Raw genomic sequence first — 15334 nt, forward strand, 5'->3', positions numbered from 1 at the left:
CATATTTAATAAATAAGGAGCTATAGCTTGAAAAAAATTACCTTGTTTTGCACAGTCTGTGTGTCGTAAAAAAAAATAAAAAAATTGTTTTGGAAGTCCAACAAATAAGGCTACTTTCACACTTGCGTTTTTGATGGATTCGTCATGGTTCAGCAAAGACACTTCCGTCATGGTAATACAACCGTCTGCATCCATTATGAACAGATCCGGTTTTATCATCTCTAAAACAGCCATGACTGGGTGGCACTAAAAGCATTGTAAGTCAATGGGGGACGAATCCGTTTTCTTTTGTGTGCAAGAAAACTGATCCGGCACCATTTACTTACTTTGTGTTTCATGCAGGATCCGTCTTTCTCCGCAGCCCATGACGAGCTTTTGTGTGCGTCATGGGAACGCAATGAAACGAAACAGAATGGATTCTGGTGCACTGCGTTCCATTCAGTTCAGTTTTGTCCCCGTTGACAGTGAATGGAGATAATCCTGAAGCGTTTTACCCCTCTATTGAGATACTATGACGGATCTCAATAGCGTAAAGGAAAACGCAGATGTGAAAGTAGCCTTAGTTACTACCATTAAACCACCACCACATGAGATAAATCACGAAAGAGTCTCTGGTCATTTAGGCCTTTTAAGACCTGTTCATTTAAGGGGTTTTCCACTTTTTACTATTGATGACCTATCCTCAGGATAGGTCATCCATATCAGATCGGCGGGGGTCTGACTCCCAGCACCCCCACGATCAGCTGTTTGAAGAGAAGCCAGCGCTTGTGCAAGTGCTGCCTTCTCTGGACTGTTTACCTGCTCGCCGCAGCATTTGCAAGGTGAGCGGTGTAAATACAACAAGTAAGTATTACATTCACTTCTATAGGACGGCTCTGTAGTAAGTATTCACTTAAAGGGGTTGTCCAAGTTATTTTTATTGAATCCTCAGGATAGGTCATCCATATCAGATAGGCGCGGGTCAAACACCTGGTTGAAGAGAAGGACATGCTGTGCCAGAACAGCCTTCTCTTCATGGTTTACCTGCTTGCCGTCGGCATCACAGCAGCGGAGAGAAGGTGTCATTACAAGAAGCTGTCCCATTCCCTTCTATGGGACGCCTCATTCCTATTCAAGTGAATACTACAGAGCTGTCCTATAGAAGTGAATGGGACGGCTTCTTGTAATGACAACTGCTCTCCGCTGCGATGTCGATGGCGAGCAGGTAAACGATGAAGAGAAGGCTGTGCTGGCACGGCATGCGCTTTCTCTTCAACCAGCTGATCAGCTGGGCGTCGGACCCCTGCCGATCTGAAATTGATGACCTATCCTGAGGATAGGTCATCAATAATAATAACTTGCACAACCCCTTTAAACAGACAGATCCGCCCCATAGAAGTGAATGTGGACGCCATACTTGTAATTGCACAGCTCTCCACTGCGATTACTGCGGCGAGCAGGTAAACAGAGCAGAGAAGGCAGCGCTTGTACAAGCACCGCCTTCTGTTCAGACAGCTGATCGGCAGGGGTGCCGGGTAGTTGGAGCCCCGCCGATCTGGTATTGATGACCTATCCTGAGGATGAGTCATCAATATTAAAAAGAGGACAACCCCTATAAAGGGTTAATCAATTAGTGCTTTCTCTGCTAGTAATGGAAAGCGTTTATTGGTCGTACAGATATAACCTGTAACTGGGGGACAGGAGGCGGTAATAACAAATGGTAGCCATCCTCTGCAGGGAAGGAGAGCGCTCATTTTTTGAGGCCCCTTGAAATAGAGCAATGAGATAGCCCCCAGACCAAAAAAAAGTGGTTGTGGACCACACATTTGTGGCATAACCTGTGGATATGCTATATATGTGCGGGATGGACATTCCCCTTATAAAATCATAAAACCCCATTAAGAGGAATGTTACATTTTGCTCATTTTCATTGTGTGCCCAGCCACCAAATGGTTAAAATCATTCCAATTCCGACCACGTCTAGAAGTACTTTAAGGCAACAAGCTAGTCACTTATTACAAATCCGGAATATCTAAGCAGCAATACTTCAAGCTCCATCTCCCCCGCATAAGATTTATAAGACAAAACCATCTGCCGTCATTAGCAAAACAAACGGATATTAATTTCCCTGAAATCCATCGCTTGTTTGCATTTTCGGGGAAGTTTTGTTCTTTCTATGTGATGGTTTGTGATAAATGTATGTGTTTAGAGTTATTCATTGCGTGCCTTCCGTCACTGTGTATTGTCCTGAGTCTTTTGTAGAAAAACAAAATCAGATTTTCAATCTTCGGCTTAGAAAAAGCCACATTTTCTGGAGCCAATTCTTCTCCGCCTGATATTAATACCCCTTGTGATTAGCAGCCAATGCGGTACAAAAGGAGGGTGTTGGCAGTGGGGGCTCCTACAGGGCAACGCTCCATTCTGCCCAATAGATGGACGTCCTTTCATTTACGTCCGTTTGCATTAGAACAGGGCTTATCTTCATGGGAAACCCTGAAGTCAGTACATTTAGGGCTGCACGCTCCTTCCTAACCAAGCTATTATCCCGATGTGGAATAGGTCTTAAAGTGAACCTTTCTGCTGCCCTATCTGAGAGCAGATGTGATAGAGGGGGAGAAGCTGAGATTGGTGATATATAGGATTATTTGAATTGAGTAAACAAGCAGACAGGACTCCTAGTAGAGACAGTGAGAGTCCTGAGTACCCCGCCCCCGCAGACCTTCCTGCTCCAAGGCATATAAACCCATATATCACAGACCTCCGCTTCTCTTCCTCTATCCTATCCTGCTCTCGGATGTGGCAATAAAAATCACCCGATGGGTTCACTTTCATTACAAATGTCCTATCATTTTGGGCCTACAGCTCTACACAGACCATTGAGCCTCCAGGGAAAAGGACGCCGAACACTGTATGGTCTGATCCTAGAGTCAGACTTGCTTCCATGTGTTCCCAGCGTTATGCTCACATACACTCAGTAGTTTCCAAGAAGTAGTAAACTGATGGAAGAAAGTCTGATCGCAGGATCCGTTTTTGTTGTCTGTTACTATGGAAACGCATTGGTTAGCATTATAGCTGTGTAAGCAAAACTAGATCTATAACAGTACTAAAGGGGTTGTCCTGCCATATATATTGATGACCTACAGCATCATGAGGATAGGTCATCAGTATCGGGTCGGCGGGAGTCCGACACCTGCCACCCCCGCCGATCAGCTGTTTGAAGCGGAGCCTGTGCTCCATGGTGATTACATTGCCCCTCGTCTCTTGTGGAGTGGTGGTATAGTGGAATTACAAATTTACAAGTACTTCAAGTGAATGGAGCGAGTACTTGTCGTTACACTGCACCGCAACAGCTGTGATCCCACCAATCGGGACAATCCCTTATATCGAATGCGTTCGCATAATAAAAGAAAACTCGTTTTGAGCCTGTAATTAGCATTTAAAGGGTTAACCAGAATTTGAATTGAATCAAATATCAGAGGTCCGATTTCCTGCACCCCCCCCCCCCCCCACCGATCAGCTGTTTCAGTAGGTGTCTACATGAACAGATGGAACTTCAGCCGACGCTCAAGAGCATGATGCCCAAAACAGCTGATCTTTGGAGGTGTCGGACCCCCACTAATCTGACATTGATAACCTATCAGTATATTATATTCACATTCTGTCCGCAAAAGGTATTCAATGCACCCCCGTGATGGCACACCATGTCAAAGTGAGGGTCAGTCACTGCTCTTTGGTTTCCGTCTCCTGGGCAATAGACAGACCTGTATTCCAAGAGTACTCCTAATAAAGAGACTCCTGAGCCGTGACCTTCACAGAATTTCTCTATAAATGTCGCTGTGATTAAACTCTAATGAACTGTTGTTCTTCATACAGTGCCTTGCAAAAGTATTCAGTATTTTTTTGTATTTTATTACATTACCGCCTTAAGTTCAATATTTTGTTAATCTGAATTTTATGTAATGGATCAGAACACAATAGTCTAAGTTGGTGAAGTGAAATGAGAAAAATATATAAAAAAAACTATTGTTTAGTATTAGAAAATAGAAAATTGTCGTGTGTGTGTGTATTCACCCCCTTTGTTAGGAAGCCCATAAAAAGCTTTGGTGCAACCAATTACCTTCAGAAGTCACGTGATTAGTGAAATGATGTCCACCTGTCTGCAATCTAAGTGTCACATGATCTGTCATTACATATACACACCTTTTTTTTTTTGAAAGGCCCCAGAGGCTGCAACACCTAAGCAAGAGGCATCACTAACCAAACACTGCCATGAAGACCAAGGAACTCTCCAAACAAGTAAGGGACAATGTTGTTGAGAGATACAAGTCAGGGTTAGGTTATAAAAAAATATCCCCAGGAGCACCATCAAATCTATCATAACCAAATGGAAAGAATATGGCACAACAGCAAACCTGCCAATAGACTGCTGCCCACCAAAACTCACAGACCGGGCAAGGAGGGCATTAATCAGAGAGGCAGCACAGAGACCTAAGGTAACCCTGGAGGAGCTGCAGAGTTCCACAGCAGAGACTGGAGTATCTGTACATAGGACGACAATAAGCCGTACGCTCCATAGAGTTGGGCTTTATGGCAGAGTGACCAGAAGAAAGCCATTACTTTTAGCTAAAAACAATAAGGCACGTTGTGAGTTTGCGAAAGGCATGTGGGAGACTCCCAAAATGTATGGAGGAAGGTGCTCTGCTCTGGTCTGATGAGACTAAGATTGAAATTTTTTCGGCCATCAAAGAAAGCGCTATGTCTGGCGCAACACATCACATCACCCAAAGAACACCATCCCCACAGTGAAACATGGTGGTGGCAGCATCATACTGTGGGGATGTTTTTCAGCAGCAGGACAATGACCCCAAACACACTACTACAGCAACACTTGAGTGGTTTAAGGGAAAACATGTAATTGTGTTTGGCCTAGTCAAAGCCCAGATCTCAATCCAATAGAAAATCTGTGGTCAGACTTGAAGATTGTTGTTCACAAGCGCAAACCATCCAACCTGAAGGAGCTGGAACAGTCTTGCAAGGAGGAATGGGCAAAAACCCCAGTGGTAAGATGTGGAAAACTCATAGAGACTTATCCAAAGCAACTTTGAGCTGTGATTGCCGCAAAAGTTGGCTCTACGATGTATTGACTTTAGGGGATCAATAGTTATGCACATTTACTTTTTCTGTTATTTTTCCCTATTTTGTTGTTTGCTTCACAATAAAAAAAAGAAAAAACACCTTCAAAGTTGTGATCATGTTCTGTAAATTACATGATGCAAATCCTCAAACAATGCATGTTAATTCCAGGTTGTGAGGCACCAAAATACGAAAAAGTCAAAGGGGGGTGAATACTTTTGCAAGGCACTGTAGATATAATTTCTGCCCTGTCTGTATTCCATTTTTATTTTTTTTCAAATAAAAGGAACAGAAATCAACTTGGGGGCACAATATCATAAAGGTTTTGTTTAGCGGGGGGTTGCTATTCTCTCTAAGGGCTCGTTCACACAAAGTTTTTTGCGTTTCGTATACGAGCCGTTTTTTTGCGTCTGTTTATGGAACCATTTATTTCAATGATTCCGCAAAAAAAAAATAAAAAAAAAATGAATGTACTCCGTATGCATTCCATTTTAGTTTTTCTGTTGAAAGATAGAACATGTCCTATTACTGCCCGCAAATCACGTACCATGGGTCCGCAAATAAAACGGAACACATACGGAATGTACTCCGTATGTCTTCCATATTGGTTCAGTTTTTGCGGAACCATCTATTGAAAATGTTATGCCCAGACCAATTTTTTCTATGTAATTACTGTATATGCCATACGGAAAAACGGAACGGAACCGGAACCACTACTGAAACCCCCCAGAAAAACAGATCCTTGAAAAATGGCCCGCAAAACATTGAAAAAGACATACGGTCGTGTGAACGAGCCCTAAAGGTGACCTGTGGAGTTTGTTCTAGGAGAAAGTGACTTTTGAAGCGGTTCGGCCGGCCCGAAGTGATAAATAGACTGTAAATGGAAAGCAAATGCTCGGTTCATATCGGCGCTCACTGGAACAGAAACCAGATCTACCATTTACGACAGAGCCTCTAATGCAGATGTGAACGTAGCCCAAGACCCCTGCCAGTAGATTTTGCCCAGGGCCCCCTTTTTGTGGAAACATTGCATAAATAACATGTCTGTGACCCAAAATGTTTTTTTGTATGGGCTTTGCTTTTCCACGTGAAGACCCTGAGCAAAATCCGTTTAATTGGTAAGTGTGTTACATTTCCTGCAAAGAAGCAGTCTATGCGGGTGATTCGGTCTCTCTGACATTTTAGATTTCTATGCTTTTGGAAATTCATCTGTTTGGACTGCTTTGTTGTCCAGTCACAGTATAGCTTTCATTTCTATAATACTGCTCCTGGAAAATGAAAGCCGTGCTGTAATTGGTTGCTGCGGGCAACAATTATTTCTCTCTTAGTCCATTTGCAATGTGTCCATTAGATAAAAAAAAGAAGAAAAAATCTGTAACCCTCCAAGAAGATCAGTGTCATAGACTGAAGGCTTACACAGCCTAACACACCCAATTAACTAATCAGATTAAGGGGTTGTCTGGCCCAGGAAACCACAATGGTCTTAACCTGTGCCCACAAAAAAAAACAATCCTACACAGTTACCCTGTTCCAGACTGGTGGACACCACAAGCAGCCGGGAAGTGTCTTGGTCTCTGCGGCCAATGGCTGACCTGCGCTATAAGGGTCCATTCACACGTCTGTGTGTGTCTTTTACGGATCTGTGGATCCGCAAAACACAGACAAGAAGGGACATGTTCTATTTTTTTCGGGAACAGAATTGCGGACCCGGAAGTGCGGATCCGCAATTCCAGATCCGGGCAGCACATCATGCTGCCCCCATAAAACCATAAAAATGAATGGGTCCGCAATTCCGTTCCGCAAAGTGCGGACGTGTGAATGGATGTTCCATTCTGCAGCCCACGCAAAATAATATAGAGCATGTCCTATTCTTGTCCGCACACGGGCGACACCTTGTTGTCCGCACACGGGCGACACCTTGTTGTCCGCACACGGGCGACACCTTGTTGTCCGCACACGGGCGACACCTTGTTGTCCGCACACGGGCGACACCTTGTTGTCCGCACACGGGCGACACCTTGTTGTCCGCACACGGGCGACACCTTGTTGTCCGCACACGGGCGACACCTTGTTGTCCGCACACGGGCGACACCTTGTTGTCCGCACACGGGCGACACCTTGTTGTCCGCACACGGGCGACACCTTGTTGTCCGCACACGGGCGACACGCGGCCGGTATCAGTGTCTTGCGGATCTGCAATTTGCTTACCGCAAAACACGGCACGATCGTGTGAATGCACCCTTAGACATAACTCCATTTACAACTAATGAGATTCTGTGTCTGTAAAGTAAGTTGCTCAACTCGTACCGTTCTTGCGTTGATCTAAATGGATCATTTTTCATATGAGGTGATATTTGGGCAAATGAGCCAAATTTACATTGGGGAAATATAATTTTATTGTGAATAAAAACATGAAATAACTTTTTTTTACTTTTGCATTGCAGTCTGATTGGCAATATTTGCTTTACTTTTCTGGTCACATTAAAAATATTTATTCTTAGAAATAACAACATTTTTACGTTTTGTTTATAAATCTACAATAAAAGTAATGCAAATTGAGAAAACAGTGATGAGAATGTATATTTTGAAGAAGGTTTGCTAACAGATTTCTTGTGTCTATCAGGACTGGATCCTGGCAGATCTGAACCTAGAAGCACTTTACTCACAGACCCTATTCAAGTAAAAGGTTTGTGGTCAGTTTTACTACAGTCATTTTTTTCCGTGTTGGGCTCTGTTCACACTAGTGCCACGACTTTCTTTCCTGATGGATCCCTGACACTTAGATATGTTTTTACACTGATCCCAATGAAACCTGATGCATCCCATAGACCCGTAATGAGATCCATCGAGGTTTCCAACTACGGTAATTTTGGGTGTTTTTGAAGGCAAGAATAACCTTGCAGAGTATCTGTTTCTTCCCACAAAAACACCACATCCCCTGTGAAACAGACCCCAGGGCCAATGTATGAATCTTATTTTCTGCCTTTGTCTATGCTGACATATGTTATTTATATGGATATGACACATTATCAGTGCTTTCCTGAGTGATTTAAGCGGATTAAATATATTTTTGATATTTTTGTCCTTTATGCTCTTAAAGAAGAATTACCATCATATGTATATTAAAGGACGTTTCCCACAAAATCCACATACCCTATCCACTGGCGGAAAGAGCCACCAGTGCTATACTCAACCGCACCAGAGCGTGAATGGAGCATTGGTCGCGCATTCGCACTACTGCTCCATTCTCATACGGTAAATCCAGGGCCTCCAGCAGTCGGACCACCCCCAGAGATCAGATGTTTATCCTGTGGAGTGTGAGTTAGTTGAGAAATCACTTTAAAGCAACTTCAATACAGTTTACCAAAATATATACTTAAAGTGTACCTAGCTTCATGTTTGAGTACCATGTGTGTACACGAGTAATAGCAATCTGCCCATTAGATGACTTATAGCTGGCATTTTTTGTCAGTTTCTCCTTTGCAGGCTCTATCTCTAATTCTCAGTAGTCCCTGAGCTAGTGAGTGAAGACTAGCTGCTCTCATGTCTCCTATAGACTACACAGGGAGAAAACTGGAGTTTCTGCTTCCTAATTCTCTTTAACTCAGAATCACCCAGAAGCTCCATCTAGGACAGGGATGCTCAACCTGCGACCCTCAAACTGTTGTAAAACTACAACTCCCACTATGGCCTGCTGTAGGCTGTCCAGGCATGCTGGGAGTTGTAGTTTTGCAAGATCTTGAGGGCTGCAGGTTGGGCATCCCTGATCTTGCACATTATAGAGAAGTTCTTTGCAGCATTGATGTGAATAAGGCACTTAGAGTGAGATATAGCCCCCTCCCTTCTAAATAGACTTGTACAGGCAGCTGTAATTTGATCCTTCGGTGAGCATGGGGGGGGGGGGGGGGGGGTGTCTGGTCAGGAAAAGAACTGATAGAGTGGAAAGAGGCATTTTTCTTTGATATAATATATTACAAAGGTTCTTATGTTTGTCTATACTATTGATTTATAACTTAATACAACCCAAAATGCAATACCTAACTCCTCCACATACTACAAACTATACAAAAAAAGTAGCGAGGATGTATAACGATATAAAATAATTTTATTCAAATCAAATAACATAATCAGTACAAGTAAAAGTCAAAAAGGGACAGAACATGAAGACTGAGACTCTAAGGGGCTCTACAGTGTGGAGAATCACATTTGGGGGTGAGCGTGACCATGAACAGCAGATCACACAAATATACAGGAGCTAAGGACACAGGAGTAGTTGCGGGTGCATAATGCTGTTCCCTAATTCGTGACAACTAACATCCTGAGCATCACAAATATGGACACTGTAGGGAATCAAAGGACGGTGGAGTGCTAACATGAAGATGACAATTTAAACAATAACTATAGCCACCCGTCCAACCCTACACAAGGTACCATGTTACCTACCCATATTGCTGCTGTAAACTGGTGACACAGATCCCGAAACACATCCACCTCGACACGTGTTTCGCCACGTGGGCTTCGTCAGGAGGTACATCATGTCCTGTCCCTTTTTGACTTTACTTGTACTGATTATACTATTGATTTATGCAAAGTTCTGTGAAAAATTTGTAACCATCAAAATATCCCTCCCCACTATGTTGGAAAAACATTTTGGGGACTGTAGTGTTATGGTGAGTGACACAGCCTAATGGTAATGATGCTGGGTGTTCCAGGTATAGGCCATGTGCATTCTTGGAAAACCCTTTAACGGGTTTATCCAAGACCTATAATCAGCGCTCCAGATGGCGACCAAAACAGTCGCCAATGTGCCTTTTAAAATTAGCAAATTGAAACAAGCCTTTTTAGCCTTGTCGCCACTTGCGACAGGGCTGCCACGCTGTAGCTGAATATTGCGACAGGGGCACGGGAGACAATAATTCCTTGCCCGGCCGCCGATCACCTACGCTGTCATAGGCTACAGGTCTGAGGTAGTGAAATCCCAGAGCAGGCTGGCGTGATGTCGTCATCACTCCCGCCTGTGCTGGGTGTCTGCTTAGCACCATCCCAGGCCGTACCAGCTGCTAGTGAGCACCAGCGAAAGGACACAGGTGGGTATAAGATTTTAGCTTTTTTTGTGCCAACATAACTGGTCATAAGGGGGGGGGGGGGGCACTGGGGGGACATTACTGGTCATAAGGGGGGGCACTGGGGGGACATACATTACTGTCCATAGGTGGGGCACTGGGGGGGGGCATACATTACTGGCCATATGGGGGGCACTGGGGGCGGACATACATTACTGGCTATATGGGGGGCACATACATTACTGGCCATATGGGGGGCACTGGGGGGGGATATACATTACTGGCCATATGGGGGGCACGGCGGGGGGATATACATTACTGGCCATATGGGGGGCACGGGGGGGGATATACATTACTGGCCATATGGGGGGCACGGGGGGGGGATATACATTACTGGCCATATGGGGGGCACGGGGGGGGATATACATTACTGGCCATATGGGGGGCACGGGGGGGGGATATACATTACTGGCCATATGGGGGGCACGGGGGGGGATATACATTACTGGCCATATGGGGGCACGGGGGGGGGATATACATTACTGGCCATATGGGGGGCACGGGGGGGGGATATACATTACTGGCCATATGGGGGGCACTGGGGGGGGATATACATTACTGGCCATATGGGGGGCACTGGGGGGGGATATACATTACTGGCCATATGGGGGGCACTGGGGGGGATATACATTACTGGCCATATGGGGGGCACTGGGGGGGGATATACATTACTGGCCATATGGGGGGCACTGGGGGGGATATACATTACTGGCCATATGGGGGGCACTGGGGGGGGGATATACATTACTGGCCATATGGGGGGCACTGGGGGGGGGATATACATTACTGGCCATATGGGGGGCACTGGGGGGGGATATACATTACTGGCCATATGGGGGGCACTGGGGGGGGGATATACATTACTGGCCATATGGGGGGCACTGGGGGGGGGATATACATTACTGGCCATATGGGGGGCACTGGGGGGGGGATATACATTACTGGCCATATGGGGGGCACTGGGGGGGGGATATACATTACTGGCCATATGGGGGGCACTGGGGGGGGGATATACATTACTGGCCATATGGGGGGCACTGGGGGGGGGGGTATACATTACTGGCCATATGGGGGGCACTGGGGGGGGGATATACATTACTGGCCATATGGGGGGCACTGGGGGGGGGATATACATTACTGGCCATATGGGGGGCACTGGGGGGACATTACTGGCCGTAAGGGGGTGATGCTCGGAAGGCTTGTTCCCTTCGCGGCCTGCTATTGGCTGACCCTCAACGTCATATGTTTTCATCCGTGCGACGGGAAGATGCGCGGCCATGCTGGCATAAGAAGCGATGCAGGAGCCAGGGAGCGAGACAAGTACTATCTGTGTGAGGGGCCCAGGCATATGGTGGGGCATTTTAGGTCTTGGATAACAGCCATTAAAGATTTCGGAAAGTTTTGCTGAACGGACAACTATATACCATGAGAACATTTTGATAACCGTATGTCCTGCAACTAATGTGACCTGTTCATAGCCTTTGCCTGTGCTTGGATATATTTTACAGTTAAAGCGGTGCTGAAAAAGAGAGAATATGGAAGCAAGTACATGAAAAATAACTTTGTTACCGGAGTACGAGCAATGAATGAATTCTGCCTTAAACCCAGGTATTCCTCTGTTTTTCATAAAGTCCTTGTTTGCTGAATCAAAGAAATGAGTGTCCATATATTATAGGAGCATGCCACCATAGAGACTGGTCACTCAAGAAATCCAGAGCTTCAAGGGGTTGCCCAAGATAAGAAAAGCATGGCTGCCTTCTTCCAAAAATGGCACCACACCTGTCCATAGGTTGTGAATTTAATCTTTGCTCCATTCAATTCAGTGGAGCCAAGATGCCGTATCAGACACCTCTTTGACTGGTGTGGTGCTGATTTTGTAAGCCAGTTAAGGGGTTGTCCCATGACAAACACTTAAATCGACATTGGGTCCCAAACGGTCTGACCCCTGCTGATCGCAAGAACGGGAACCCCATGGTACCCCATTTAAATGTAGCTGTGCTCATGCATGTTCGATGCCTCTCCATTCAGCTCTGTGGGACTGCTGGAGATAGTTGAGCACTTGTACTCGGCTGTATCCACCCGTCAGTATCTTATGTCCCATAGAGTTGAATGGAGAATTAGTGCGCACGCGTGAGGACTACTCCATTCAAATGGGTGAACACGGGGCCACCCATTCTTGTGACACGCAGGGGCAACAGCTGTTGGGTCCCCTCCGAACAGACACTTATCTGCTATCCTGAGAATATGGGATGGGTGTTTGTGATGGGATATCCCCTTTACATGCCTATATGAAATTAGGGTAGATCAAAACTCCAGCACACTGGGAACGTACATCCAGCACCTTCACATAATGCCCAATGTGCTGTGATGGGGCACAGGGTCTGTTGTGAGAATTGACAGTCTCGGTACACTGATGCAGAATGTTAGGTGCCATAAAAGCCGCATAAAGCTCCATTCACACCTCCGCAACGTGCTGCCCCATAGAAATGAATGGGTCCGCATTTCCATTCCGCAAAATGCGGAACGAAATTGCGGACGTGTGAATGGAGCCTAAATTGAAGGTGAATGTCCATGTAGTCTCAGCTGAGGCAGGCAGTGAAGAGGGATATAATTGATATGGTGGTGCTTGGACTGTACAGTTAGAAATGGAAAAGCTGTGCTAATACCAGATTAGCTTCAATTTTAATTATGTTCTGTCCAAGAGAAATCCAGTTTATCCGCCTTTACCATTATTTCTAATTGTTACATCAGTGACCTGGAGTCGCTACGGAAGATTAGACGAAGAAGTCCACATGACGACAGTGAATCATTTACTGTGTTCTTAAGATCAGATGTAGAAGCAAAGTAAGTACATTGTGTGTAAGAGCAACTGTGTTTACCCCCCTCAACTGATCAGCTAGCAGGGTTCAAGCAGAAAAGGATAATGCTGTTTGGGCACTTTCTTAGGCTAGATTCTGCACTGACAATCTAAGATTGTCATTCTAGCTGCCATATAGCCAGAGATACATCCTTAAGAAACCAGTTTGGGAATGAGACCTGCAGCTAATACCTGACTCATATCTTTAGCTGCTGTCAAGCCTGCGTTATACCAGGTAGGAGCAGCCCCCACCTACTCACCCAGCTGTGGGTGGAATAGGAGAGGGGGAATTCTGACAGGCTTCAGAAACAGGAAAGATTTCCTCTCCCTTTGTAACTGTAGATGACCACACCCCCCATCAATCAAAAAGCATACTTGCTCTCTGTTACATATGAAGGTCTTATCTCCAGAAAAGTGGTTAGAAGATGAGCTTATCTAATGATCCCTTTGCACCTAGTTAGGCCTTTCATTGATGTCACAACCCAGATATTTACCAACGTCCAGATCATGGCATCAAAAAAGTATTGCACCCCCACACATTAGTTGCATCACTAAGAGGTTAAAATGCCTTAAAGGGGTTATCAGAGTTATGGAAAAATTTTTTTTTTTTTTTTTATAAAACTCATAAGGACATACATATACATTAGTTAAGCTTGATTTCTTAAGAGAGAAAACCATACTTGCACCTTTTCATGGTTCTGTCATGAATATTTCTGGGCGTGAACAATCTGACCTTCCCCTCACCCTGCTCTGCACATCCTAACTTTGCATAAAAAAACAAACAAAAAAAACTGTCACATGATCATCTCCTAGCTCACAGACAGATCATCCTGTCACATTGTAGAAACACAGGCTCTGTGTATCTAAGCTCTGTGGCAGCTCTGTGTATCTAAGCTCTGTGGCAGCTCTGTGTATCTAAGCTCTGTGGCAGCTCTGTGTATCTAAGCTCTGTGGCAGCTCTGTGTATCTAAGCTCTGTGGCAGCTCTGTGTATCTAAGCTCTGTGGCAGCTCTGTGTATCTAAGCTCTGTGGCAGCTCTGTGTATCTAAGCTCTGTGGCAGCTCTGTGTATCTAAGCTCTGTGGCAGCTCTGTGTATCTAAGCTCTGTGGCGGCTCTGTGTATCTAAGCTCTGTGGCGGCTCTGTGTATCTAAGCCCTGTGGCAGCTCTGTGTATCTAAGCCCTGTGGCAGCTCTGTGTATCTAAGCCCTGTGGCAGCTCTGTGTACCTAAGCCCTGTGGCAGCTCTGTGTATCTAAGCCCTGTGGCAGCTCTGTGTATCTAAGCCCTGTGGCAGCTCTGTGTACCTAAGCCCTGTGGCAGCTCTGTGTACCTAAGCCCTGTGGCAGCTCTGTGTACCTAAGCCCTGTGGCAGCTCTGTGTACCTAAGCCCTGTGGCAGCTCTGTGTACCTAAGCCCTGTGGCAGCTCTGTGTACCTAAGCCCTGTGGCAGCTCTGTGTACCTAAGCCCTGTGGCAGCTCTGTGTACCTAAGCTCTATGTATCTAATATAGCTTAGATAAATATAGGTATTGGCTTAGATACACAATGGTGTCAAGTATGACACCTATATCTATCTAAGCTATATTACAGCCATATCTATGTTGACTATATACTATGTAGTCACTGTCCCCCCTTCTCCCCCCCGCCATATACAATGCAGTGACCTTGTGTACAGACCAGATGGCTTGACCAGACCCTCTAATCCCCACAAATGGGTTCCTGCTCCATTGCTGGCCTGCCAGCTCTGCAGGTCCCGGGTCTCCTGTTTCAGTATCCGGTTTGTGGTTGGTTCAGGTGACTGCTGCAGCCAATGACTGGCTGCAGCAGTTACGAGTCCCTGTGCAACATGTCACTGGGTCACATGACACTCCACTGCTGCAGTGCTTATGTGACCCAGCGTCAAAGCAGATGTTGATGCGAGGACAGCTAGGACCTGCAGGATAGGGATCAGGTAAGTGCGATTATCCATGCTGTGAGGTCTGTGATAAAGGTGAACAACCCCTTTAATGAGAATGCAATATTACTAAAACAGATTTGCCAGGAGTGGTGACAGGACCTCGTTGAAGATTTCGGCATATGGTTATGTTTGGAGATGCCTGACAGATTCTGTACATCTATGGATAATGTATAAGACCTTTTATAGGGGTTGTCCAGGATTTTACTATCCTCAGGAAAGGCCATCAATATCTGAGCGGCTCTGATGTGCACCTTGCTTCCCGGCTGGTCAGCTGTTCTGCAGCAG

General features: G+C 45.5%; 1 protein-coding gene across 1 annotated transcript in view; it reads left to right on the forward strand.

The window, feature by feature from the left end:
- SLC30A9 (solute carrier family 30 member 9) overlaps positions 1-15334 on the forward strand; it is a 112550-nt gene that overhangs the window by 25313 nt on the left and 71903 nt on the right. Inside the window, exons 3-5 of the mRNA XM_044298669.1 lie at positions 7736-7798; positions 11744-11843; positions 12987-13079. Coding sequence (XP_044154604.1) covers positions 7736-7798; positions 11744-11843; positions 12987-13079 — 256 coding nt within the window. The remainder of the gene's footprint in view (positions 1-7735; positions 7799-11743; positions 11844-12986; positions 13080-15334) is intronic.

The sequence above is a fragment of the Bufo gargarizans genome, chromosome 1 (assembly GCF_014858855.1).
Source record: "Bufo gargarizans isolate SCDJY-AF-19 chromosome 1, ASM1485885v1, whole genome shotgun sequence".
Classification (NCBI taxonomy): domain Eukaryota; kingdom Metazoa; phylum Chordata; class Amphibia; order Anura; family Bufonidae; genus Bufo; species Bufo gargarizans.